General features: G+C 42.5%; 1 protein-coding gene and 1 pseudogene across 3 annotated transcripts in view; both read left to right on the forward strand.

The window, feature by feature from the left end:
* Positions 1–27,707, forward strand: part of KIAA0319L (KIAA0319 like) — an 88,670-nt gene that overhangs the window by 41,963 nt on the left and 19,000 nt on the right. For all 3 annotated transcript variants that reach the window (XM_045782590.2, XM_045782591.2, XM_045782589.2), the window contains exons 4-12: positions 8,486–8,732; positions 11,071–11,172; positions 14,402–14,499; positions 17,795–17,882; positions 19,471–19,563; positions 21,504–21,636; positions 24,618–24,846; positions 26,391–26,514; positions 27,101–27,233. In XM_045782590.2, the coding sequence (XP_045638546.2) occupies positions 8,486–8,732; positions 11,071–11,172; positions 14,402–14,499; positions 17,795–17,882; positions 19,471–19,563; positions 21,504–21,636; positions 24,618–24,846; positions 26,391–26,514; positions 27,101–27,233 (1,247 nt within the window). The remainder of the gene's footprint in view (positions 1–8,485; positions 8,733–11,070; positions 11,173–14,401; positions 14,500–17,794; positions 17,883–19,470; positions 19,564–21,503; positions 21,637–24,617; positions 24,847–26,390; positions 26,515–27,100; positions 27,234–27,707) is intronic.
* On the forward strand, positions 14,508–17,786 carry LOC123782401 (ubiquitin-ribosomal protein eS31 fusion protein pseudogene; annotated as a pseudogene).

Raw genomic sequence — 27,707 nt, forward strand, 5'->3', positions numbered from 1 at the left:
ACTAGCTAGATTTTCTTAATGGAACTTTGGTTTCATTCATTTTCTCTATTGCTTTTCTGTGTTATTGATTTCTGCCTTGATCTTAGTATTTCATTTCTTCTTTATAATTTATATTTCATTTGCTCTTTTTCTAAGTTTCTTAAGGTTTAATCTCAATCATTAATTGGAGACTTCTTTTCTAACATAGGCATTTTAGTGCTATAAATTTCCTTCTAGGTATTGTTTTAGCTGCATCCTACAAATTTGGATATTTTGTGTCAATTCAATTCATAATACTTTTAAATTTCCTTTCTGACTACTTCGTTGATCCTTGGGTTATTTAGAAGTATGTTATGTAGTTTCCAAATATTTCGGGGGGGGGTCCCAAATATTGTGGTATTATTGATCAGTAACTTAATGCATTGTAGCCAGTGAACATTGTATGAGTTGAATCCTTTTTTTTTCTTAACATTTTTTTCATTAGTTTCAGAGGTAGAATTTAGTGATTCGTCTGTTGCATATAACACCCAGTGCTCATTGCATCAAGTGCCCTCCTTAATGCCCATCACCCAGTTACCCCATCCCGCCATCCATCTCCCCTCCAGCAACCCTCAGTTTGTTTCCTAGAGTTCAGTGTCTCTTATGGTTTGCCTTACTTGAATCCTTTTAAATGCATTGAGACCAGTTTTATGGCTCAAAAAATGGTCTATCCTGGTAAATGTTCCTTGTGCATTTGAAAAGACTGTGTATCCTGCCATTGTTGTTGGGTGAGTGTTCTACAAATGTCAAAAAGGTCAAATTAGTTACTTTTGTTTAGATCTTCTATATCCTTGTTTTCCTTTAGTTTCTATCAGTTGAGAGGTGATGAAATATCACACTGTATTTGGGGATATATCTGTTTCTCCTGTTAGAACAGCTTCTTCTTCATGTACTTTGAAAGTTTTATTAGCTGTGTTGATGTTTAGGGTTGTTATGTCCTCTTGGTGAATTGACCCTTTTATCATCTTAAAATTATCTTCTTTATCTCTGTTAATATTCTTTGCTCTGAGGGGCGCCTGGGTGGCACAGCGGTTAAGCGTCTGCCTTCGGCTCAGGGCGTGATCCCGGCGTTATGGGATCGAGCCCCACGTCAGGCTCCTCCGCTATGAGCCTGCTTCTTCCTCTCCCACTCCCCCTGCTTGTGTTCCCTCTCTCGCTGGCTGTCTCTATCTCTTTCGAATAAATAAATTTAAAAAATCTTAAAAAAAACATTCTTTGCTCTGAAATCTGTTTTGTCTGCTATTAATATAGTCAATCAGGCTTTCTTTGGTTAGTATTAGTGTAATGTATCTTCTTCCATGTTTTTACTTTTAGCCTATTTGTGTTTTTGTATTTAAAGTGGATTTCTTATAGGCTGCATATAGTTGGATGTTGCTTTTTATCTAATCTGACAATGTCTGCTGATTAATTGGGGTGTACAGACTATTTAATGTGACCACGGATGTGATTGGATTCAAATCTACCACCTTAGTATCTATTTGTTTGTCCCACGTGTGCTTCTTTCATTTTATCCCTATTTTTATGCTCTCCCTTGAATTAACTGAGTATTTTTTTATTCCATTTTACTTCCTTTTGTTGATTTATTCATGGTGATAGGCAGAATAATGGTGCCCCTAAGGAGGTCAATGTCCTGCGCTCAGAAACCTGTGAATATGTTAAGTTACATAGCAAAGAGGAATTGGGGTTGCAGATGGAATTAAGGTTCTTAAACAGCTGACCTGAAAACAGGAAGACTACCCTGCAGTTTCTGGTAGGCCCAGTTTAAACACAAGGGTCCTTAAAAGGGGAAGAAGACAATGTAACTGTGGAAGACAGACACAGAGAAATACAACATACTTCCTTTGAAGATGGAGGAAGGGGACCATGAGCCAGGGAAAGTGGGTGGGCCTCTGGAAAATGGGAAAAGCAAGGAAGAGGATTCTCTCCTAAAGCCTGCTGCTTTGTTCATTTCTTTTCATTTTTTTTCCTCTGTGTGTTTCATTTTGAATCATTTCTGTTGATATGTCTTTAAGTTTACTGATCTTTTCTTCTGCACTGTCTACCCTGCCAGTAAATCTTTACAGTGTGTTTTTATGTGTGTGTCTATACATAAGCCAGGATAAATGTACCTTCATCATAGCATGGTTCAAAAAACATTTCTACAGTGTTATTTTTCATCTTCGACATTATAATAGTCATCTCTAGAAGCTTGATTTGGGTCTTTTTTTTTTTTTAAGATTTTGTTCATTTATTTATTTATTTTAGAGAGAGTGTGTATGGGGGGGTGAAGAACAGTGGGGGAGGGAGAAGAAGGGGTAAAGAATCTCAAACAGACTCCTCACTGAGCTCAGAGCCTGACATGGAGCTTGAACTCACAACCTCAAGATCATGACCTAAGCCAAAACCAGAAGTTGGACACTTAACTGACTGAGCCACCCAGGTGCCCCTGATTTGGGTCTTTAAAAAAAAATATCTTCTGTGTCTCTACTTAAGGTATGCAGTCATGCAATCTTTCCTATAGCTTCTTGAATATATGGAATACAATCGTAGTAATTATTTTAATACCTTTGTCTACCAGTTCTGGTATCTCTGTTATTTCTGGGTCAGTTTTAATTAATGGATATTTTTCCTCATTACAGGAACATTGTTATTCCCAAGTATTCTGTTTTTAAGTCTCGTTTCCTTTCCTTACTTGCTCGTCTTGGGCAAGCTTATTTATTCCCATGGCTTCAGCTGCTATCTTTGGGAACTTGATTCCAACCCTGGGTCTCTATTTGAATTTCTCAGCTGTACCTCAGGTTCAGTATGTCTGAAACATAACTTGCCTGTTATTTTCTTAAAGTTGCTCCTTTGTAGTCTATCTTAGTTTTTGACACCAGTATAGTTAGTCCCTCAAGTCAAGCTAGAAACATGGGAGTCATCTTAGATTCTTTTCCCCAAGTCCCAGATGCATTTCAGCTTCACAAATATTAGATCCTTAATATTTTAAAATCCATCCCACAGGAGGAATTTCCAGTAATGGTGGCAGAGTAAAGTGGTCTCCTGAATCCTCCTACAGACAATAATTATAAAATATGTAAAAAAAAAATGTATTTAAGGAAACTGGAAAGGATCCAAAAGCAGACAGAAACTAGAGGAGAGCTTACTCTTGAAAAACAGCAACTGGAAGTGATAAGAATTTTGAGTCTGCAGCTTTTTAAAAATTTTGCCTAAGGGCATTCACTAACTCCCACAGCAGAGGAAAGTGGCTGTGGAAAACCTCAGTCTTATTTTCTTATGGTGCCAAAGAACAGAGTTCAGTATAGAAAAATTACCTGAAAACTTAAGGGAAAGTAAAAAAAAAAGACCCATAGAAGATGGTGAAACCCATAACCTGACCAGAAACTCTACTAAAACAACACCCACATAGGAAGAATCCAGAGGGCATGGTAAAATAAACAGGCAGAGATCAGAGAGGCAGAGTTCTGTCTTTGAAAGACAGAACCTAATGCCAGGTGAGCTCTGTGAATTCTTCAACCATGGGTAGCACAGATGGCAGAAACCTCAAGTTTTACTGACTTGGGGAGTCAGAGTACAGAGTTAAAGGCTGAAAAATTAGGGAGTGATCTCATGAAGTAAAGAGAGTACAGAGAGAGCAGGCCCAATTCTGAGTGTAACCTGTGGCAAAATTCTTACCTAATCATCAGGCTGAACAAGAACACCTGCAGGGGACCAGGCTAAACAAGCAGCTGCAAGAATTACACAGAGCTATCAGTTGCTGCACATTGCAGGGGAAGCAAACTCTATAGTTTAAGTCCAGGTAAGTTACTTGCCTACTTGAAAAAAAAATTACTGTATACAGCCCCAAAGAAAGCACAGTAAAATCCATACATAGATGTCCAATATTCAAACAGAAACTGTTAGACAAGCAAAGGAACAGGAGGGAGTGACCCATACTCAGGGGGAAAAATAGTCGATGGAAACCAACTCCAGTTTGACTCAGATATCGTAGTTAGTAGTCAAAGACTTCAGTGTATGGTCAGAAGACTAAAGAAAGTTAAAGGAAAGTGGTTTTAGTGAGTGAACAATTAAGGAATTTCAAAAAGAAATGTGAACACTTTTAAAAATGGGAAAATAGAAATGAGAGAACTTCCACTTATGGCATCATGAGGAGGTCCCTGATTTTCTCCTTGAAAAAATAAGTATAAAACTGGACAGAATTGTCAAAAACATATTTCAGGCGACTAAAAACATAATAGAGGCAGAAGCAAATGGGGAAGCATTTGTCTTGAAAAGCTGGTAATGCTTTGAGCAAGTACGGTGGGTGTCTGTAGTCTTCTTCCCGGGGCATCCCCCATCAGTGTCTACTCCCACTCCAGCTCAGGTGCCGAGAAACGTAGTTTCACCAGTGTATGGTTGAACGTGAAAACTAGCAACTTTTCTAGAGGGTCGGCAGACTTGGGGCAGAGGGTGAAAACTTATGGCTTTGCCAACTAAAAGTGGCAAACTTAGTTGGGAATGAATGGAGAGAATGCACAGCTTTGCTAACCTGAGATTGCACTGCCTGTTAGGGTGAGTGGTGAACCTGCCAGAAACTTAATGGGAAGATCTTGAAAATAAGAGAGCTATAGAAGGGCTGAGATAAGCTCTCCATATATCCCTGGCTGACTGAGAAACTACCTGCATGTGCACGATACCTAAGAGAGCCTGGTAAAAGCTAAAAAGCAAGGGAGACTTGAGAAGTGGCTGCAACTTTGAATGCATTCCCCAAGGAACACACAGGTGGATTGACAGAGGGTGAAGTTTTATGGGCTTAATGTGTTTAAGTGACCTCTGCCCAAATCATTGGCTGACTCCTAAACTATGCAGATACAGGGTGACACCTAGGAAGTCAGGCTAAAATAAAAACAAGAATAAAATAAACAAAAAAACTGAGCAGAGGTGACAATGGCAACATTTTGTGGTGGGGGAGTTCTGATTCTTCAGCTTAAGTACAGGGGAGTTGCCACAAGTCAAGAAATGCTAAGAGCGTCTGGGTGTTGGAAGAGGCAGAGAAGGTTGTCCCCAAAAGCCTTCAGAGGGATTGTGGCTCTGCACATCTAGCTTCTGGAACCGTGAGAGTAAGTTTCTTTTGTTTTAAGCCATGCTGTTTGTAGTAATTTGTTATGGCATTCCTAGGAAACTGATAAAGTCATGTTCATGGATTGGGACCTAGAATGTCAAACCAATCTTGAAAATGAACAACAAAGGTGAAGGACTTAAACTCTCAAACTTTAAGACTTACTACAAAGCTGCAATAATCAAAGCAGTGCTTTAGTGTAAAGATAGATGAAATCAGTGAAACAGAATACAGTCCAGAAATAAACCCGCACAAATATGGTTAATTAATGTGGCAAGGCAATTTGATGGGAAGAGGATAATCTTTCCAATAAATGGATGCTGGAGCAATTAAATAGTTGTATGAAAAAACATGAACATCGGCTCTTACACTATACAGAAAAATTAGCTCAAAATGGATCATAGACCTAAATTTAAGAGCTAAAATTATAAAACTTGTAGAAGAAAACAGGAGAACCTTCTTGTGATTTTGTCACTAAATAAATAAATAAATAAATAAACTAAATAATATCACTAAAAGCATTAACCATAAAAGAAAAAAATGATAGAATTAAAAAATTATAACCTTTTGCTATTTAAGAGACACCACTAAGAAAAACAAAAAGGCAAGCTACAGACTGGGAAAGCATATTTGCAAATGAAATACCTAACAAAGGTCTTGTTTCTAGAATATATAGAGAGCTCCTGTAACTTAATTAGAAAACTAATAATAAAGCGAAGGATTTGAACAGATAGTCCAGCAAAGAATTTATACAATAGATGTCCAGTAAGTGCATGAAAAGATACTTAACATCATTAATCATTAGGAAAATGCAAATTAAAACCACAGTAAGATGCCATTACACACTTCAATAACGGCTAAACTTAAAAAGACTTCCAAAACCAGTTTCTGGCAAGGTCGTAGAACAACTGGAATTCTTATACTGGTGGTGGGACTATATAATGTCACAACAACTTTGGAAAGTAATGTGGCAGTTTTTAAAAATTTAAAGGCATATCTTCCATATGACCAGCATTCTACTCGTAGATATTTACACAAAAGAAATGAAAGGATATGTTCATACAAAGACGTATAGAGGAATATTTATATCAGCTCAATTTATAATAGGCAAAAACTGGAGTCAACCCAAATGTCCATCTGTTGGTGAATGAATAAACAAATTGTGGTATATTCATGTAACAGAACGGTACTCAGCAATCATCAGGGAACAATTGATAGAGACAGCAACATGGACCAACAAAATAATACTGCTGAGTGAAAGAAGCCGACAAAAAGAGTACATACAATGTGATTCCATTTATATAAGATTCTAGAAGACGCAGACTAATCTATGGCGACTGGAAGCGGAGCAATGGTTGCTTGGGGCTGGGAGTTGGGAGAAGGGATTACAAACGAGCATGAGGAATCTTTGGAAATGATGGAGACGTTCATTATCTTGATGGTGATGAGGGTTTCGTAGGTGTGTGCATATGGTAAAATTTGTCAAATTGCACACTTTAAATATATTCAGTTATGCCTTAATAAAGTTGTAAAAAAAGTGGACAAAGATTTGAATAAACTTCATCAGAGAACATCTGTGACTGGCCAATAAATGCATGAAAAGATATTCAATCTCATTAGTCATCCAAAAAATGCAAATTAAATCACAGTGAGATACCATTAGAATGACAAAAAATAAAAAGACCAAGAGCACCAAGTATTGGTGAGGTCGTGGAGCAGCTGGACTCTCGGGCACTGCTGGTGGAAATGCAGAATGGGATAGCCGCTTTTGTGCACCGTGCACAGTTTCCTATGAAGTTAAACATACACTTCCATGTAACCAGCAATAAATACTTCTGAGTATTTACCCCAAATAAATTAAAACACACGTTCACAGAAACTTTGGATTTCAAACCTTTATAGCAGATTTATTTATAAGAGCTGAGAACTGAAAACAAATATCAATAGATGAATGGATGAATAAATTTTGGTATAACTCTAGAATGGCATACTATTTGGTCATAAAAAGGAATAACTACTGTTGTATACACAGTACCATGGGTGAATCTTGAAAACATTATGTTGAGTGAAAGCAACCAGAAACGAAAATAATATGTATGTGATTAATTTTATATGAAATACAAGAAAGCCCAAACTAACTAGTGGGGACAGAAAACATATCAGTGGTTGCATGAGCCTAAGGGTGGAGGTAGGAATTTACTGCAAAGGGAAATGAGCCAATTTCTGGAGCTGATCTGGGGCTGATCGAAATTTCTGTCCTGATTGTGGTTACATGGGTATATACCCTTGTCAAAACTCATAGACGTATACACTTTAAATGTGTGCGGTTTATTTTGTGTAAATTACACTCCAATTAAGTTGATTTTAAAAAATCCGTACTACCAGCTTTGTTCAGCCACTCAGCATTTCTCATTTGGATGAATGCAGTACCCTCCTAAGTAGTATTGTAGTATTTCTGCTGTTGACTTAGTTCTTCAAACCCTTACGTGATGCAGCAACCTGAATGATCCACTTAAAACAGAAATCTGACGTTGTCACTTCCCTGTATACAACCCTATGATTGCTCACCAGTACCTGGCACTTTAGACTAGCATATGTCTTCTTTAGTCTGGCCCTTGACTGTCAGTCCAGCTCATCCTCCATTACTTCCTGCCTCTCACTTTGCTTATGACTCTCAGTTCCCAGCACAAGCCGTGCTGATCTCATTTCCTGTACCTATACTCATCTCTCCTCAGCCTTTTGTCTAGTAAACAACTGTTTACCTTTTAAAACTCAGCTTAGGACTCTCCTCTAGAAAATGCCTATATGTATGTATGTATGTATGTATGTATGTATCTATCTATCTATCTATCTATCTATCTATCATCCATCCATCCATCCATCCTTCTTCACACGCTCCCTCTCCAAGAGAGGAATTAAGTACTCTTCAGACTATACTTTTTTGGTTCATCGTAACTTTCATAGGTGTATTTATCCTTTTGGCTTCTTATGTTTTTTGTTCTCTCTCTTACTAGATGGTGCAGTCGTTGAGCACAGCAATTATATTTTATTTATATTTTATATTATACAAGGCCTGTTTCATAATAAGTGCTTAATAAGTATTTATAGAAAGATTGAATATAAATGTTGAGAAAAGAAGATAAAAGTATACATAGGATGATTATTACTATTTTGTTTTAAGCAAACCTCTTTGCATAGAGAGAAAGACTGGGAAGATTTATAACAACATTTTAACACCAGTTTGGGTGGTGAGATTAGTTCCTTTAATATTTTTGACAGTTCTGCATTTTTCATAAAAACATTTAGTGTGCAATTATTTTATGAGACACAACCTAAAAAAACTGGCGGTATAACTTTTGCCTATTCAAATGAAATTTTGCATTTCTTTAGGTCCACAAGGCAGTCATAATTTCCAGTCCCTTAACCCCCGTCCTGACTGCGGAGATTCCTGGTTGGTCAAAGAATGTGTCGGTCCAACCTGAGACATCAGAGGATCCTGGTACTACGCCTAGCGCTCAGCAAGTAAAAAGCCTTGGGAAAATCCAGATTTCTACCCCTCTGCCAGTGGCTCCATCCTACAGTTATGCTACCCCTAACCCCCAGGCCTCTTTCCAGAGCACCTCAGCACCATACCCAGGTGAGGCTCTTTGCTTCTGCCCTTGGAGATAGGATGGAAGAGTAGAGCATTTGATCACAGTGTTCTCTTTAGTGCAAGGAAAGGAGAGAGGCATGACTTTTGAGTACTGTAGGTTAGAGAAAAAATAATCCTGTCTTTGTTCCTGTAATCATAGGACTTGGGGCTCTCCATCCTTTCCTCAACAGTCCCCAGCCTATGGGAATTAATGAGGCTCATTTTCCCAGAGCCAGATTCCACTGTGCCTGGGATTTAAAGGCACAAGATTAAATTAAGTAATGTTCAAGGAACCAAACAAACAGAAGCCACTGGGAAGAAAGTTGGATCTTTGTACCTATTTGCCTCTGAATGGCTGATTGTAGGTCAGATATTTGTCTTTCTGATTTTGGCAGCATCTTTATTTTTAAAGCAACTCATCCATATGGAGGAGATTTATAAACAGTGTTGCCTTAACAACAAGTCTGTGCTTCATGAGTGCTGTTCTAAGGTATTAGGAGGAAATGGTTAATCAAGGAAACTAACTTGATCTTTATCCCCTGAAAAAGGCAACGGGGTGAAGCAAAGCCCGTGAAAATGAATTTTTGCTGATTTTTGATTTCCTAGGCTCTTCATTCATGGTCATATAACATGAAATTTTGTGGGCTTCAATCCTGAGGCACTAAAGTAGTTTTTATGTTCAGGCAGAATGCCTATAATTTTTGGTGTAATTGTGAAGGGTTTGAGTAACTGTATCTTTGTCCATTATACTCTTTCTGAGTATAGTGTTTTCTATTTCCTTTCTTTTCTTTTCCTTTTTCTTTTCTTTTTTTGAAAGTCACTTCGGAGAATTCTCATTCAACCTCCTAGGCTGTCTAAATGGTGACGTTTCCATAAGGAAGATTCCATTTCTTCCTCAGGGCAGTGTTGCCAAGTGGACAGATACATCTCAAATTCCATGTTTGCCTAGGAAGTCCTTACCCCTGAAGTATGGGTGGACAGCCCTTTGTTTGCTTTAAGCTCTCTAGTTCCTCGGTCCCCTACCAAATAATAATTATTGTCAGAGAAAGATTTATATAACAGTGGTTCTCAGCAACCTGCAAACATGCTTCGTTGTTACAGTTCTGGAGGAGGCGTGCTACTGACACCTAGTGGGTGGGGGGCCTGCGATCCTGCCAGCTGTCTTACAGTGCACGGGACAGTTTCCCCCACCCCCCACCACAAAGAGTTATCTGGTCCAAAATGTCAGTAGTGCCAAGGTTGAGAAACCCAGACATGTATGAAATAGCTATTGAAACAGTGTGAAGACCGTGTATAGCTATTAGCTGACGTGGGTATTCCAAAAATGCTGAGGTACTCCAGGAAGTAGATAAGTTTGAACTGAAATGGTCTGGGAAGATTTGTTGGGGAGAAGACTGGCTTTAAGCTAGAAACAAAGTACTGATTGAGAGTAAAGAAAGCATACACCCCAGTTGAAGGAAATAGCATTAGTAAAGTCCCCAAGAGTAGACCATGTCTTCTGTGGAGCACAAGAGGGAAAATGAATATAATTAAAGGCAGAATTGGGTAGGAAGGGTGAGGTGGTGTGATCAGATGATAATGGTTCTCTAATGCCAGGTTAGCAGTTGGCCTTGAACGTGGTGTGGGAGTGGGGCGTCTTAAGTAAGAGAGTAACGTGATGGGGGGAGTATTTTAGAAAAACTAATGGTGGTGGGTGTTTTAGGAAGACAGAATGGATTGGAGTGGGGAGTGCTGGCAGAGGGAAAACCAGTTAAGATTCTTGGAATAACCTAAGTCTATGGTTGTAGCGATTGGAATAGAAAGAAATTAAGGCCGGGCTTGTGATCAACATTTGGCTTTTCTTTTAGGAACTTTATAGATGTATTTTATTAGAAAGTTGTTTGTCAGTATAAAGATGATCCTTGAAACACTGTCGAACTCTGATTATTGAACTCCTTGGAAAGTACTATATAGAGAGGGCTTAGGGACAGACTATAGTTAAAATACTGTGGAGAAAAACTCAGACAAAGGAATGGAAGTAGAATAATATGGTGTCATGATAACCCGAGAGTTTTAATAATGAGGCAGTCAGCAGTATTAGATGCCACTGCAGTGAAGGATGCGGCTTGAGAAATAGTTACTGGATTTGCTAAGGAGCAGTTTGTGGTGACCTCAGATGATCTGTTTCAGTGGAAAAATGGGGGCAGGATCACATTTCAGGGGATTAGAGAGTAGATAAATAATGAGGAAATAAAGGCAGTAGCTGAATATTGTTTATAAAAGAAATTTGGCCCCAAAAGGATGGAGAGGAATGAGGTGGTCTGGATCTAATTTCTTATCTCTTGTGTATTTTCTTTATTTCCAGTTATAAGGGAACTGGTGGTATCTGCTGGAAAGAGTGTCCAGATTACCCTGCCTAAGAATGAAGTTCAGCTAAATGCGTATGTTCTCCAAGAACCACTTAAAGGTAAAACATCCCCTTAGTTACATCTGGATAATGTTTTAGTTTATGATACTTAAATACCTTAACTCATTTACTCATTGCAGCAGTCCTGTGAGAGCAGGCTATTGTATGCACGTGCACAAATGTTTATCTGGTGCGAGAGGCAGTATAATGTTTGAAATCATGGGCTTTGATGGCAAGCCTGGGTTCAAATTCCAGCTCAGCCAGACATTAGCTGAATGATTTTATTTTTTTAATTTTTATTTTTTAAATTTTTAAAATTTTTTAAAAAGATTTTATTTATTTATTTGACAGAGAGAGACAGTGAGAGAGGGAACACAAGCAAGGGAAGAGTGAGAGGAAGAAACAGGCTTCCTGCCGAGCAGGGAGCCCGATGCGGGGCTCGATCCCAGAACCCTGGGATCATGACCTGAGCAAGGCAGACGCTTAATGGCTGAGCCACCCAGGCACCCCAGCTGAATGATTTTAAGCAAATTATCTCTATGCTCCTATTTCTTTCTCAGTAAAATGAGGATAATAATTTATACTTCATAGGTTACTTTAAGGGCAAAATGAAACGGTATATAAGAGACCTACTTCAGTGCCTAGCTTACAGCTGACGCTCATTAAATGGAGGTTTGTATTATACCCCTTTAAAAGAGGAGGGAACTGAGACTGAGGTTAACCTATTTATTGTGTCCAAACAACTAGTAAATAGCAGATATAGAACTTGTAGAGGAGTTATTTAAAACTATGGCTAATAGAGATTTTATTAAAAAAAAAAAAAAAAAGGAAGACAGGGCGCCCGGGTGATTCGGCTGGTTCAGCGTCTGACTCTAGATTTCAGCTCAGGTTGTGTTCTCAGGGTTGTGAGATTGAGCCCTACTTGTCCCTCTCCCTCCCCCTGCTTGTGCTCTTGTGCACTCACTCTCTCTCAAATAAATAAATAAATAAAATCTTTTTTAAAAAAGACAAGCCCAATGTGATGCGCAAAAGTCATATTTATTAAATACATAAATTAGGGGATGATGCATTCATTATTTAAGAAAACTTTTATAATATGAGCATCCCTTTCACCTTTGAAGTATATACTAATATACCAAAATTTGGCTTAGAGATGCATGTGCACTTCTTAAGACTTTCTATGACAATAGTGAAGCATACTTGGGTGGAAAATGATTGCTTTGGGTTTATGCTACTCTCATTACAGCGTTAGTCAAGTCGAATGCCATACTCTAGGATTCACGTTGGGGTCCTTCCATTTTAGGTATACATCTTTCTTACATAGTAGTCCTACTTATAGGCCTAAGACCAAATAGGGTATTATTCAGAAGTACTTTTCCAGAACCTAAATGCCCTGCCCATTCCATATTTCTGCCCTCAAATTGAGGTTTCCTTATCAGTTCATTCCACCTTCCTCCAGGGAAGCTTTATCCTTGCCCCCTCTGGTGGTAAGTTAAGGTGAGTGACTTTGGTGGCCTTTGAAGATGGAGGTGTGAGAACTGCCTTGAGCTGCAGTTGGCTCCATTGTTCTGTGAAAAGCAGTGGGTTCTGCTTTATGTTCTTGTCTAACCCCTGTGCGCATGTGCGTGTCTGTGAGTTGCTGTCACCTTGTAGATCAGCATGTGGTTCTGTATGAAGAGGGCTTAGGGACAGACTACAGGTAAAATACAGTGGAGACCTTTATAAAGTCTAAAACACCTGGGTCGAGAAACAGGTTCTTGTCAACTCTCCTCTCCAAGGGTTGTTCAGCCTTTATCAGATACATGAGATGGCTGATTTCGAACTTTCAAAGATTGGGGACAAGTGAGCGGGACCAGCTCTGCCGCTTCTTCCTCCCCCTCATGTCTTGTGGCAGCCCCGGAAGCACCTCCCAGGATCCCTCTCGGGTTCGGAGGCATGGTTTGAAAACCACTGCCCTAAATCATCGAAACCAGTGTTCTGTCTAGCAGACCTGTCCTCAGTTGTTCCTGCCCTTGGGCAAATTTCTGGCTGTGAGACATAATTCATCCCCCAAGCTTTTCTGTCCTAGGAATATTGTCCGTTCTTGAAATTGTGCTGCCAGCCTGAGATATTATAAAATTGTCAGTTCCCAAACTAGTATGAGTCTGTTTTCTGTGTGGAAAAAAAATTTCCAGCTCTAATTGGAAGAAAGGTCATCTCTTAGCACCAGTCCCACGCTGCTGCTGCTTTCCTGCTTTTCAAACCTGACCTGACGTCTACGGAATACATTCGTGAGAGCTACCCAGGGCTGACGACTCTCCAACACAAACCTAGTATTTCGGGGAGGAAGGAAGAGTGATAGATCTTGCATCTCAGACTTATAAAATAAAATCTGGTCTTCAGATGAAGGCTATCTTGGAATTCGATTCTGTGTGCTAACTTACTTTTAGAACTCATGAACTAGGAAAGAGATGACCATTCTCTGTTACTCTTTTGAGGTTTCTTCTCTTTTCGTTTTATTTTTACTTCTGGGTAGTAACATAAACTAAGCCTTCCTACCAAATCCCATCCGTCCCTCGTCAGATGTGAATTTCGTTCCCCCTAAAATTTTAAGACCACTTTCACAGGGGCGGGATTCCGTTTAGATAGCAGGATCCTGTCCTTGCCCTACCCAGTCATATGGTCTGAGCTACCAATGAGGACCATTTAATGCTTCATTTGATCTTAATTAATTTCAGTGGGGCCTGTTTTAAATGGGCCATCCCCTGCCATCTTCTGCAGTGTGTTATCTAGTTCAGCAGGAATGAAGTAGCTCTTTTAACTCACCAGGGTGTGATGACCTCAGTGAGACAAGCATTGTTAGCACTCTGTAAGAAAGCTATTTTTGAACCATGTTATTTAGAAGTCATTGCTGTTCTTTGTTGCAAAAGAAGTTTTGCAAGTAAATGGCCTTTGTTCCCAGTGAGTTCATGTATAGTGGTTGGGAGGGCATGTATTTTCACCGTGATGCCACACCAGGAGCAACCTGGTGTTTTGCGGGAGGATTGGCTTCTCTCAAAGGGAGGCCGGGTGTGGGGCAGGAGAGAGCGCTGCTGGGAGAGGGTGGAGGAAGCCCTGACTGTGGCTGAGTCAGCAGATTCCTCCCTTTCTTTCAACAAAACGTTTGGTTTCCCTACAGGCTCTGGGGCGGAATCTTAACAACTGAGGCCTTGTCAAGATTTAGAAGAGATTTGTTCTTGGCAGGCTGTGCGGCTGCCCTCTTTGTGTGTGGGTGTGTGTGTTCATGACTTTTGTGACTGCCCTTCCGTAGGAGAGACCTACACCTACGACTGGCAGCTGACGACTCACCCGCAAGACTACAGCGGAGAGATGGAAGGGAAGCACTCCCAGATCCTCAAACTCTCCAAGGTGAATGTGCCTCCGCTCACTTGCAGGGCTGCGTAGAGGTGCTGACCATTTTCTAAAATGCAGACTGTAGAATTTCTGTTCACACTTAAATCAGGAACAATCTTTCAGAAGTGAATCCTCCAAAAGTCTGGCTGACATCCAGTATTTGTTAGTGTATGATTCTCAAATGTTCATTTATGGTGAGAAGACTGTATAAGCATGGTGGTGATAGCCGAAAATATACACTAAACAGCTTTTAAGGGTAACATAAGGATTTTAGAATTTGGGAGATAAGCTACGTTTTTTGTGGCCACAAGACTGTGTAAATTGGCTCAGTCTTTTTTGGGATTCAGTGTAGTTATTAAGAACCATACAATGTTCATATTCTTTGGCCAGGCAGTCTCATTCATTCGTTCGTGCTTTTTTTTCTTCAACAATTGTTCATCCTACACTAGTTATGTGTCAGGCAGTGGGGATTTACCAGTGAATTGATCGAAATCTTCACATTCAAGGACAATAGAGTCTCGCCGGTGATACTGGCCGGAAGCGGACAGTTGTAACAGGGGATGCACTAGGTCAGTGCAGGGAGTATCGAAGCCCTGGGGAATTTGGTTTCTTAGAGTTTACCTGGCTGGGTCATGACAGGTGACTCACTTTCTGGGTAAAATGTGGAGTGCTGATACCCCACACAGGGGAAGCAATAGGTCCCCTGGGCCAAATAGAGAATGTGACAAAAAGGGAATTCTGTGTGGTTCAGCGTGACTGGAACCCTCTGGCGTGAGAAGAGCAGTGGCACAAAGTTGGCAAGATGCACGGGTCACAGAGTGAGGACTGTGAATCTTATCCACAGGGAATATGGAACTTTGAAAGGTTTTAAACAGCAGAAAGACTAGTTCAGATTTTCAGTTTAGAAAGCTCACCCTGACTGCAGATTGAAGGAGGTAAGACTCAAAAGTAGGGAAACCAGTGGAGAATCTGTTGAAAGATGTAGGTGCGAGATGGTGAGAGCCTGGGTTAAAAAACAAATAAATAAAATAAAACTTAAAGACCCCTGTTGAGCTCACAATATGTGCCAGACACAGTGCTAATTGTTTTATGCACTAACTTCATTTTATCTTTGTAATGACCCCGAGGTGTAGATACTAATATCTGTTTTATAGATGACAAAAGTAAAAATTAGAAAAATAAAGTAGTTTAGCCAAAGTTCACAAAGCTATTAAATGGTAGATTTGAACCGGAACTTTCCCTAAAGCTCTTGCTTTTTAACAACTGTGCTATGATGGTTGAAATCTAAGATGATGGCATTGTGAATGGAGAGAAGTGGGTGGATGTGAGGAATACAGTGGAGGTCGACTCGATAAGATCTGGTGATCAATTGATGGGGTGGCGGTGTTGGGGGAGGAAGTCTAGGATCATTCTAGCCTTTTGGCTCAGGCACCTGGGTAGATATTGGTACGACAGTAGTGATATTCACTAAAATCAAGAACACAGGAACAAGTTTGGATGAGGTTTGCAGATGATTAAATCTTTTCTGGACGGAGTGAGTTTGAGGTACCTGGGAAACATTTGAGTGGAGGTGTCCAGGAAGTAGCTGGGAGTCAGGGACTAGAGATCAGGACAGAGTCTGTGCTAGAGGGGTAAATTTGCACACCAGCCTCTAACAGATGACACTTGAAGCCATGGTAATACATGAGATCATCCAGACAGAGTGTGTAGAGTGCAGTTGGAATCCTGGGGAACACTGTCCTTAGAGGTGTGCAAGAACGAAGAAACTGAAGGAAACGAGGAGTAGGCAGAGAAGTGAAAGCCAAGGAATGAGAGCTTTACGAGAAGAAAAACATCAAGAACACTAGTCAGTTAGCATTTGCTCAAAGAAGATCATTCAGAAGAAAGAAAACTTCATTCATCTGAAAGATGTTCATCACAGCATTGACTATAACAGTAGAAGTCTGGAAACAACCCAAATGCCCAACAGGGTGGAATGCTTATGTGACGTGCCACATTTACTCGTGCGCTATTCCGCCGCTATGAAAGGGACGATTAAAAAGACTATTATAGTGGGGGAAGGTGCTCATGTTAAATGAATAGAAGAAAGAACAATAAAAAGCTTGATGCAGGTTTTTCTTTCCAATCTGCCGTGTGCGGTGGAACCGCCGCCAAGATGCAGATTCTTGTGAAAGTCCTGACGGGGACGACCATCACTGTCGAAGTTGAATCCTCAGATACGGTAGGAAACGTAAAGGCCGAGATCCAGGGTAAGGAAGGAGTTCCTCCTGATCAGCAGACACTGATCTTCGCTGGCGAGCAACGGGACGATGGCCGAACTTTGTGTGACTACGGCGCTCACAAGGACGCCACTCTTCATCTTGTGTTGAGACTCTGTGGTGGTGCTAAGAAGAAGGAAGAAGTCTTCCAGCAGAAGAGTGAGAAGGCTAAGCTGGCTGTCCTGAAATACGAGAAGGTGGATGAGAATGACAGAATCAGTCCCCGTCATCGGGAATGCCCTTCAGATGAAAGTGAGCCACTTTGACAGGCGTTCTTGTGGTAAACGTTGTCTGCCCCCTAATGCTTCAACAAACCGGAAGAGAAGTACTTGTATATGGGCTAGGAAAAGACACGAACTAACAACAACAACAAGCTTGAGGCACACCTTGATTTGAACTGGACCTTTCTGAAAGTCGAGTTTCTTGAGGTGGTGATCTGATCTTACTCCTCTCCAAACCCCAAGCCTAGGATGATGTCCAGCACATAATTGGTTCTCAGTAAATGATGGCTGAACAAATGAATTACTTAAAAACTATTTTTTTGTATGTGGTCAAGGATTGGGAGGCAATAAGAGAAATCTGATTAACTCATGTGTTAGGACAGTGGGCTGTGGGTGATTTTCTTTCTTTTATATTATGTTTATACAGTTAGTGGATATCAGAAGGGAAAAATATTCAGATATTTGGGAGCTATTTGGTATTTTTACAAAATGATTTTCTTTGCAGAGATGATTATTTTAATTTCATAACTCTGTGAAATAGGATGGTTGGGCCCTTAATGTTCTTCTGAAAGGAAAATGGGAGTACAGAGATATTGAATTCCCTTTTGTTGTTCCAGAGTCAGCTAGTAATAAGATTCACATTAAAAGCTATGGTTTTTTAGTTTATAATTCATTGTTTCATCATCTCCACAGCTAGTTTACTCTCTCCATTTTGGAAATTATGCAAGAAGAGAATGCAGTATCAGCATGGAAAGTTCAGATATATGTGTTATTTTACATAGAATTGCTGCTCTTTGCGGTTGTCTAAAAGATCTGCTCTCACTTCTGCAGCTTACTCCAGGCTTGTATGAATTCAAAGTGATTGTGGACGGTCAAAACGCCCATGGGGAAGGCTATGTGAACGTGACGGTAAAACCAGGTATGAGTTTCCCAGCCCTGGCTGAGTCTCCATTGCTTCCTCTGCAGGATTCCCAGAGAGGGGGAGATTTGACTTGAAGGGTTTTTAATTCCCATTCTTCTTCTTCTTTTCTTATTCATTATTCATTGGGCAATTCCTAGTTCAATGTAGTAAAAGGTTAGGGTGGCAGAGTATATACTTTGGTTCTAGGGCGGAGAAACATTAGTCACATGGCCCCCAGTGCGGTATGGCCTGAGCAGTAGCTGTCCGAGAACTACTTCTCCGAGTAGGTCATGCTGAGAGAGGACCATGTGTTGTGATTAGGAGACACAAGAAAGCCGGGAGCCTGGGAGAAGCATGTAAAGGAGAACCAGCCAAATGGTTGGCTCTTTCCGATCTCTTTCCAGATATGGGTTTTGCACATGGAATTCCTCATTTAAACCATGCCAGTCTTCTTTCACCTTGGAAATCAAATCCCATCATTCTTTTTAAGTGATCCACCATCGATAAATTACAGTGCAGTAACAAAGTATCTTGTTTTGCATTTTTAGGAAAATTTGGGGGAAGTTGGAGAGTGGCACACACATTGGCACAAATTCTTAATACTGGGTTCTGTCTTTGTTGGTGATAGATTTTCTGTTTGTTCCTTGAACTCTGTAGCCAAGGTAATCCTTTCACCTTCTTAAAAATGCATTTAACATAAAGACCGTCGGATTTTTCTAAAAAAAAAAAGGCCACTGGATTTGTAGCTCACAGTCATTCAGGTGGACAGAGTGGTTTGTGACCCTGACATTACTCAGGCCTAGACACAATCAGCTCAGGGATGGTTGAGAAATCACCCGTTATCTTTTCAACACAGTCCGTGCCGAGGGATAGTTTGCTTGTTGAAGCCCTGGTTGCACAAAGCCTGTTTCTCGTCCACCTCTCCTCAGCTTGTGCCGCTGTAGTCCTTCTCATGAACAAGATAGCCCATGAGCATCGGAAGCATGCACAAGGCATGGTCTTAGGAGTGCTCAGGTGTGGCAGAGGCTCTGATGCTTCCACGTGTCTTATGCTAAAATGGTAACCTAGTGTGACCTTCCATTCGGTGGTGCTGCACCCAGCAGTTATGTAATGGAAACTAATTTATAATTCACCCACACAGGCCTGTTCCTCCTATAATTTTTAAAGCCCCTCTTCCATGATCCCAGGGTCCTAGGATTGAGCCCCATGTTGGGCTCCCTGCTCAGCGGGGGCCTGCTTCTCCCTCTCCCTGCCGCTCCCCCTGCTTGTGCTCGCTCTCTGACAAATGAATTTACAAAAAAAACAAAAACAAAAACAAAACAGCTCCCAGGGCGCCTGGGTGGCTCAGTCGGTTAAGCGTCTGCCTTCGGCTCAGGTCATGATCCTGGGTCTGGGATTGAGCCCCATGTTGGGCTCCCTGCTCAGCGGGGAGCCTGCTTCTCCCTCTCCTGTTCCTCCTGCTGGTGCTCTCTCTCTCTCTCATTCTCTCTCTCAAATAAATAAATAAAATCTTTTAAAAAAATTAAATAAAAAATAAAACAGCTAGAAAAAAGATAAAATAAAATAAAGCCCCTCTTCCAGTTTCTTCCACGTCGTTTTCTTGCAGAGCCCCGGAAGAACCGGCCTCCCGTTGCCATCGTGTCACCACAGTTCCAGGAGATCTCCCTGCCAACCACTTCTACAGTCATTGATGGCAGCCGTGAGTACTTGTCTAGGCATGATGTTTTAGTTCACAGTGGTAGAAAATGCTGGTAGAAGATTTGGGGCCAGAGGCACCTGGGTGGCCCACTTGGTTAAGTGTACAACTCTTGATCTCAGCTCAGGTCTTGATCTCGGGGTCGTGAGTTCAAGCCCTGCTTTGGGCTCCATGCTAGGTGTGGAGCCTACTTAAAAAAAAAAAAGAAGAAGAAGAAGAAGAAGAAGATTTGGAGTCACTTATGGCTGCATTCTGTTTAGGCCCATCTTCTTGACCATGTTATGGGAAAACTACCCATTTCAAGCAACTGATTAGGAAGTAAAAACCAGACAGGCCTTATTTAAAATCCCCATGTGGCTTGTTGGAAGTAATATTTCTGCTCTTTTGAGATGGTAAGAAACTGGGATTATGAGGTATTTAGCATTATTTTGTATGAAACTTGCTGGTTTTCAGATTTGCTTAGGTCACCATTCTCAGTTATGGAAACAAAGCTCCTCCTCTCATAGCAGATAAGTAACAGAGGGTCTTATCTGGGAGCTGTCCCAGCACACACTGCCTGATAAGAATCTTGTCGGCCTCGTCCCGGAGAGACTCACAGGACATGCTCCATGCCCTGACCGGGCTCGTGGACATTTTACCCTTCAGAGTAGTGTCCCCCGATGGGTGACATGAGAAGACTCCTGGGTCTTTGCCACTGATCCCGGCTATGTGTCAGGGGGTTTCAGGCCTGTCATCTCAGCAGTATTTGCTTGGTCCCCTGGGAGGCCTAGTAAGGCCCTGCCTCCCTGATTGTCTTGCCACCAGCAGCCGTTTTTATGGCCGAGGCAGTCACTGCTCTAGCAGAGGAATTGCTAACAGGGTGAAACATTTCATGTAGATGGGACTGGCAAGAGGAGGAGGGTAGAAGAATAGCAAGCCAAGAGGGAAGAGAGCAGGAAGACGCTCTTGTAAGAGTGGTAGAAAGGGTTCACGTAGCCCCATTTTACTGTCTATTGTTGAATAGGTCAAAGTTCAATAGTGTGAGAATCACTACGACCCCATCTCCCAGCTGTCCAGTCGTCCTCCAGACAGTCAACGGTATTATTTTGTTTCTTTCTAGAGACATTCTGTGCATATGTAAGAAAATACATATACAGTCTTTACGATAACACAGCGTACACAGTTACATACAATGCTTGTTTCTCTATGTTGAAGAATTTTTCTGAATCCGTACGTGAAATAGTTCTTCATTTTTTTTTCTCTTAAGAATTACGTAGCTTTCCATTAAATGGCTGTGTAGTGTCATCGTACGGCTGTGTACTTGTTTTCAGTCAGTCCCTATTGATGACTATTTACATTATTTTTGGTCTTTTGCTGCTACCAAGAATGTTGCCGTGAATAATCTTGTAAGCGTGACATTTAATACATGGGTGATATGTCGGTAGGATAAAGTCCTCAGAGAGGAACTGCAGGGGCAAAGGCAACTTTTGCTAGATTGCTCTTTATGTAGAGAGTATCACCGTATGCTTCCACAGTGACCCAGGAGAGCGTTTGCTCTGCACCTTGACCCGTAGCGTGTGTTATGAAACTTTGGTCTCACCAATCAGGTAGGTTAAAAAAATAGTATCTGAAGTGTAATTTAAATTTGCGTTTCTTTTATTTTTAGTGAGGTTGAGTATCTTTTCATGTGTTTAAGAATTTTTGATTTTCCTTTTTTCATACAGTAGCATTTTAACCAGAGGTTACCTGTGTTGGAGTCCTTGGAAAACTACGCAGTGGAATATTCATAGAGAGGCAGAATGACCCAATATTCCTAGGGAAGAAACACTCTGGAGAGATAGTCTGTCATTTCATGAAGTTTTCCTAGCCTCACATCTCTGGGTAGTTGCCCTGGTTTGTGTAAGCTGGGTAAGTGCTGAGACCCAGCACTCTCGTGTTGTAACTGATGTTTCTTTATGGTCAAGAAAGCACTGATGATGATAAAATCGTCCAATACCATTGGGAGGAACTTAAGGGACCTCTGAGAGAAGAGAAGATTTCTGAAGACACGGCCATATTAAAACTAAGTAAGCTCGTCCCTGGGAACTACACTTTCAGGTAAATTAGGACCCTTCAAGTCTCCCTTAGGCCATGTTTTTCCCTTGTGGGTTTTACATTCTTCTAGGAGTAACTCCGACAGATACCACAGTCATTGTAGATTTGGTTGGTGATAGAGTCTTTAGTTCCATTAGTTCTCTGAGTCCTATTGGTGGTTGTGGTCACAACAGTGAGAAGTTTCTAGGGCAACGGTCCTTGCATAGTAGATCAGGACCCACCACAGTTCACCATTCCCAAAGCTGCGCCTGGCAGGTCTCCAAACCTTTTTTTAGGATTTCTGTCATTAAGTGAAAGGGCCCATCTTCCTGTGCCTTTTCTCAGGAAAAATCTAGAAGGAACCCATTCCCATCTTGTCTCTTCCCTTTGGTAAATGCTTCCTCAACTTCCAAGATCTCAAAATCTTTACTTTGGACTAGTGGTTTATTTCAGTATGATTTGTGGGATCTTTCTCTGTTGGGGTGTTTCAGAGAATTTGATTCAAAGATAGTCCTGGGAACTCGTGGCGACATTCTAGGATGTGATTAGTAAGAGTGTGAGGCCGACTCTAGAGTAACACTCTTTAGGTTTGCAACATTCCTTGTCTGTTACAGAGCACTTGTCTGTGAGTATCGTACAAACACCATACGTACATGATACTAGACTCAGTTTACATCTGAGGAAAATGAGGCTCAGTGTATTTACTAACTTCTCTGAGGTCACACATTTCAGCTAGAACCAAGGCGCAGATTCTCTAACAAGTCCAGGCTCTTTCTGTTCCACTCGACCTGACCTTACGTATTTTGTTCATGCGTCCTTGAATGCTCTTCTCAGTCTGTGGGAGTTCTGCCCATCCTTAAGGACCTACTCAGTTTTCTGTGAGGCAGAGTAGACCCTCCTGAGGTCCCTCCGAGAGGCGGGGATATGTCTGTCTCCAGACTGTTGTACCCAGTGACTCTGTGGTGCAGCGGTTTCTTCGTGGGGGGTCTGTCTTCCCCACTGGATCTGCGATTAACCAAGTGTTGACACTACCAGAGGCACAGTGACAAAGGTCCTAGCACAGCACCTGCCATGTAAATAAATATGACTTAGCAGCACTCTCATCGACTTAAGACTTCAGATGAATGAAAGGCAGCTGCCATTCCACAAGGTTAAAGTCTTCTCATTGGCTTAGAATGGAAACATGAGTTGGTTTTTCCCTTCAATTTCTTATATAGGAGTTCTGGCATTAATGAAATTTAGCTTGGGTCAGGTTGATCCTTTTTAAAAAAGTAACAAGAGTAGCTCCTGTTTCTTGAACATCTGTTATGTGTTTAGTACCGTTCTGAGGTCTGTGCATACAGTAGCTAATTTAATCCTTATAGCGGGTATTATAATCACTATTATTTTGTAGATTAGGAAATTTAGGCACAGAGAGGTTAAGTAACTTGCCCAAGGTCACACAGGCAGCATGACTTGAGTCTGCACTTTTAATCATAGTGTTTGCGTGGATGCGGTATTGGGGGTGATTCTCTTTTTCTGTCAGTTTCCGTTTATGAAATGATGGGACTGGATTTGATTAGCATTAAGATCCAGTCTGTTTGGTTCAACTCACTTTTCCTTCTCCCCTCCTTTGACATGGCGCTGGCCTCTTTCCCCAGCCCTATGGTCAGCTGCTCATCGGGGCCAGGATTCTTGCAGGCAAGCCCGGGTCTGTTTGAGGTGGAAGAGTGAACGGGCGGCTGACATCTTGCCATTCGTCTATAACTTGCTTTTGCTCCAAAGTAGGAGACAAATAGGATATGTTAAAAAAACAAAAACAAACTGTGAAAACAACAGGGAAACTGGAAAAAGAGGAAAACTTCTGTGGATTTTTCTTCTTCAGATGTTTGCTGATTTGCACATGTCTGTGTGTCTGATGTTTTTGTGCTCTTTTTCTAAAGGCCCAAATCCCCCAGATGTCCTTCAGACCCTAGGTAAAAGGTGAGACTGTGGGAGGCAGCCCCACAGATGTCCGGCTCTGTCTGTGGCTGGTGGAGAGATTTAAACAAACGACATGTCTTTTCTATGCTTTTCCTCTTTCTGTCAGCAAAATGGAAGGAACCCAAACCTCCTTGCTTGCTTACGCTCACATTTTGAGGTGGCAAGAGAAGCTTTAGGCTGTTCAGCTGGAAGGCATCATTTAGGTAAAAGCCTGCTCTTATAAATGAACATTTTTTTTTCCTCTTGCAAATCCTGTTTCACACTGGCACAAACTGTGGGGCTGTTGCGTAGGAGAATTCATTTGCATCTCGGGCTCCTGTCTTACCGGAGCCAGCCCTCCTGGTCCATCCCAGAGGCTGTCTGCCCAGGACGTCCCTTCTTGCAACGTGTGCATGGCTGAGGCAGGATGACAGGAGGAGAGCAGGCTACAGTCAGAGCTTGCTCGATTCAGGGGGGTGCCTTTGAACTCCACAGCTGTAGGGGCCGGGGACTATCTATTCTTAAAACTTGGTTTCTGGGCTTTGGAGTCCGAGAACTGGGCTTACATCTTGGCTCGCTGTGTAGCCCCGGGCAGGTGACGTAGCCTCTCTCAGCTTCCGGGACAGGGAGGTGGATGACGCCTACTTCATACAGTTGTTGGGAGGGTCAGGTCAGACAGTGCCTGTGAAGGTCCCAGCTCACAGAGCTGTGCAGGTGGCAGAGCAGAACGGTGCTGGCGACAATAGTGCCTGGATTCACATTCTGACCCCCCTCGAGCTTGGGCAAGTTACCTCTCTGTGCCTCCGTCTCCTCGCATACGTAAGGAGTAAAGTGAGGAGCGTGCTTTGTAGAGCTGTTGTGAGATATCGTGAGATAGGAAGCACTGGAACAGTGCCTGGCACTCAGTCAGGGTGAGCATTTCCTAGTAGTCTGCCTTTCCAAGAAGAAAGGGTGAAGAATTGGTTACCATTTGGTACCCCTGCTGCCTTGGTATTTCTCAGTCCTCTCAGACTGACTCCTCTTCCCCAGCCCTCCCTGATCGCACTCCTCTCTCCGCCTGCTAGCTTGACTGTCGTAGACTCTGACGGAGCCACCAGCTCTACCACTGCGAGCCTGACCGTGAACAAAGCGGTGGATTATCCCCCTGTGGCCAACGCGGGCCCCAACCAAGTGATCACCCTGCCCCAGAACTCCATCACCCTCTTTGGGAACCAGAGCACTGACGACCATGGCGTCACCAGCTATGAGTGGTCACTCAGCCCCAGCAGCAAGGGGAAGGTGGTGGAGATGCAGGTAGGAGGGAGTGGCTTCTGTCTTTCCTTGCCCAGGAGAATCACAGCTGCTGGACTGGGGTGCCCTTACAAGGCTTATTTTTGCTCCCATTTTAATGACCAAAGTGAGATTTATATAGAACGTTGAACATTGGAGTTAAAAAAAAAACAACCAAGAAAATTTGAGGGGCCTTTAAGGAACACATTACCAAAACCTTTGTCTTTAATGTTTAGTATTAAAGGAAAAGGCCGTCTGAGAAAGGGGAGCTATTCTAGGATGGTTCCAGAGAGCCAGACTACTCTGAGGCCACAAGGGTGCCCATGATTTTTTTTTTTTTTTAAGAGAGAGAGCATCATGTGAGCGGGTTGGGAGGGGAGTGGGGAGGAGGGGCAGAGGGAGAGAGAGACTCTCAAGCAGGCTCCACACTCAGCGTGGAGCCTGACGTGGGGCTCGATCTCATGACCCTGAAATCATGATACAAGGGTGCAGATCTTAATGAGCTCTGTTACAAATTGGAGTCGCCCACCTGGTTAGATGGTGAGCATCTCCTCTCTGGAGATATTTAGGAGACTAGATCCGTCACCAGGCAGGTAACATAAGTAAATAAAACTGACTAGGGCCTGTGGCAAACCAGACAGCATCCCCGACTGAAGCGTCAGCTGCGCCTCAGGTCCAGCTGGTGTTGCCACACGGCAGCGGGGTCCCAGTATTCCTAGAGAGGCCGGCTTTTCAAGACAGAACAGAAATCTAGACTGTATGTGAAAATGTCCGACTTTTGGGGCACCTGGCTGACTCATCAGTGGAGCGTGTGACTCTTGAGCTCAGCGTTGTGAGTTTGAGCCCCACGCTGGGTAGCGATTACTTAAAAATAAAATCTTCAAAAAAAAGAAAATTTCCAGCTTTTAAGACACTGCAGGCCAAACAAAATGTCTGCAAGCTGGATTCAGCCCAGAGGCTGCCAAGTTTTGCCCACTGTTCTAGAGGAAGTTCCTGCCTTGGAAGTTTGCCCTAAATTGTGTATAATGTTCATTCTGACACTCTGTGTTTCCAAATTGGAGGCATGACTTAAGGCACACATTTCACCTGGCTTTTGTTTAGATCCCATGTTCGGGGTCTCGGCTGCTCCAGGATCCGCACAGAGCGGCACGGGGACAGTGTGGCGCTACGTAGCATCTGTGGTTGCTGCCACGCACCCCTGAGGCAGCTGTGCTAAGATCACTGCGTGGCCTCAGCAGGAAGAACATGGTTTCAAAAGTGTGTTCTTTTGTTCTACGCTCCTGGCCTTTCTGGCTTGGGTCCTAAAGACTGAACTTGGTTATCTCTGCACATTTTCCTCCACTCCCCTCCCGTGCGAGAACTCTGACTTTATCTGAAACTGCTACTATCTGGGAAGGTTGTTCCGTTGAAAGGGGAACCTTCTGCTTTTAACAGGATGTCCCGCAGTGTCTGATGCCGCACTCACCAGGTTTAGAAAACGAGGTGCATCCTTTAGACTGGAATAGGACTTGTATGACGTTGTGATTCTGGGAGTCTGCTTTTCCACTTGTCTCTGTTTATACATGCAGGGTGTTAGAACCCCAACCCTGCAGCTCTCTGCCATGCAAGAAGGAGACTACACGTACCAGCTCACAGTGACCGACACTATAGGACAGCAGGCCACTGCCCAAGTGACGGTTATTGTGCAGCCTGGTAAGTTCCAGCCTTATCGTGCACGCCTGTCTGTTGGCTGGCCCTTTGCACCCTGTGCGGGAAGAGGGTTTGGGTTCTGAGCTATACGATGGTGGCGTGGGGGGCAGCAGTCCACGGGCCCCTGGCAACTTTGGTTGTCCATTCTGAGTGCTTTCCTCAGAGCTAGAGAGAGAGAGGACTTCACAACCTCAACTGTGGCCTTGCCTGTGGCTGGTTATTGTGCCTTCAAGGGAACATAGCAGACAGTCTCTGTTATCCCGAGTCCTCTCATGGCCTTTAAGGGACATCTTAAAGCCCACTTCCTCAAGAAAGCCCTACCTTATCACTCAGACCCTCTCTTTTGAACACCTGTAGCATCACGTGTCGAATTTACCACAGCGCTACAACTGCATTGTGTTCTGCCGTGTTCTTGTAAAAGGATTTCAGTCTTACATTCTTCATCGTGAGCTCCCTGACCCACAGTCTCTACTAGTTTTGTGGACAGAAAGGCAGAGTTCTCATGGCTTCCAGAACATATGTCCCAGTTAGCTCCTCTCCTTTCCCAGCTGAACTGCCTGCTTTTGACCTCTGTGTCTCTGTCTTCTAGAAAACAACAAGCCTCCACAGGCAGATGCAGGCCCAGATAAAGAGCTGACCCTTCCCGTGGACAGCACAACCCTGGATGGCAGCAAAAGCTCTGATGATCAGAAAATTATCTCCTATCTCTGGGAGAAGACACAGTGAGTACTGACGCAAACCTCTTACTGAGGCAACGTCTCCAGACCTTTGGAAGCAAGGTGTCACTTCTAAGAGTTTACTAGCTCTTACTGGCTCGTCCAAGGGGGATGACTGAGAAAGAAACGTTAGCAATCCTAGACTTCAACTCTAAGGAAATGATATAAAATAATTGTAAGAGAAAGAAGAATGCTTGCCGTCAGCTAGTCTCCAGGTAGTTCTTTGTGGTCCTGGTGCTTTTACAGGTACAATCCATCTCCCGAAACGCACAGTTTAATTACACTTGAGAGGCAGGATGGAAGGGGTAATGAAGCAGAAAAATAGCGTTGCTCAAAATTAACTGGGTAAGGCTGGCAGTGGGGATGGGGCAGAGCAGCTATTACAGAGAATGGAAAATTCATCTGCACAATGAAAGCATTGCTCTGTTATTGTTTCCTTAAAGACACCATTTACCAATTATGTTAGTGAGAGGCCAAAGG

The sequence above is a fragment of the Ursus americanus genome, chromosome 33 (genome assembly GCF_024610735.1).
Source record: "Ursus americanus isolate L20-20 chromosome 33, mUrsAme1.1.p, whole genome shotgun sequence".
Lineage (NCBI taxonomy): Eukaryota > Metazoa > Chordata > Mammalia > Carnivora > Ursidae > Ursus > Ursus americanus.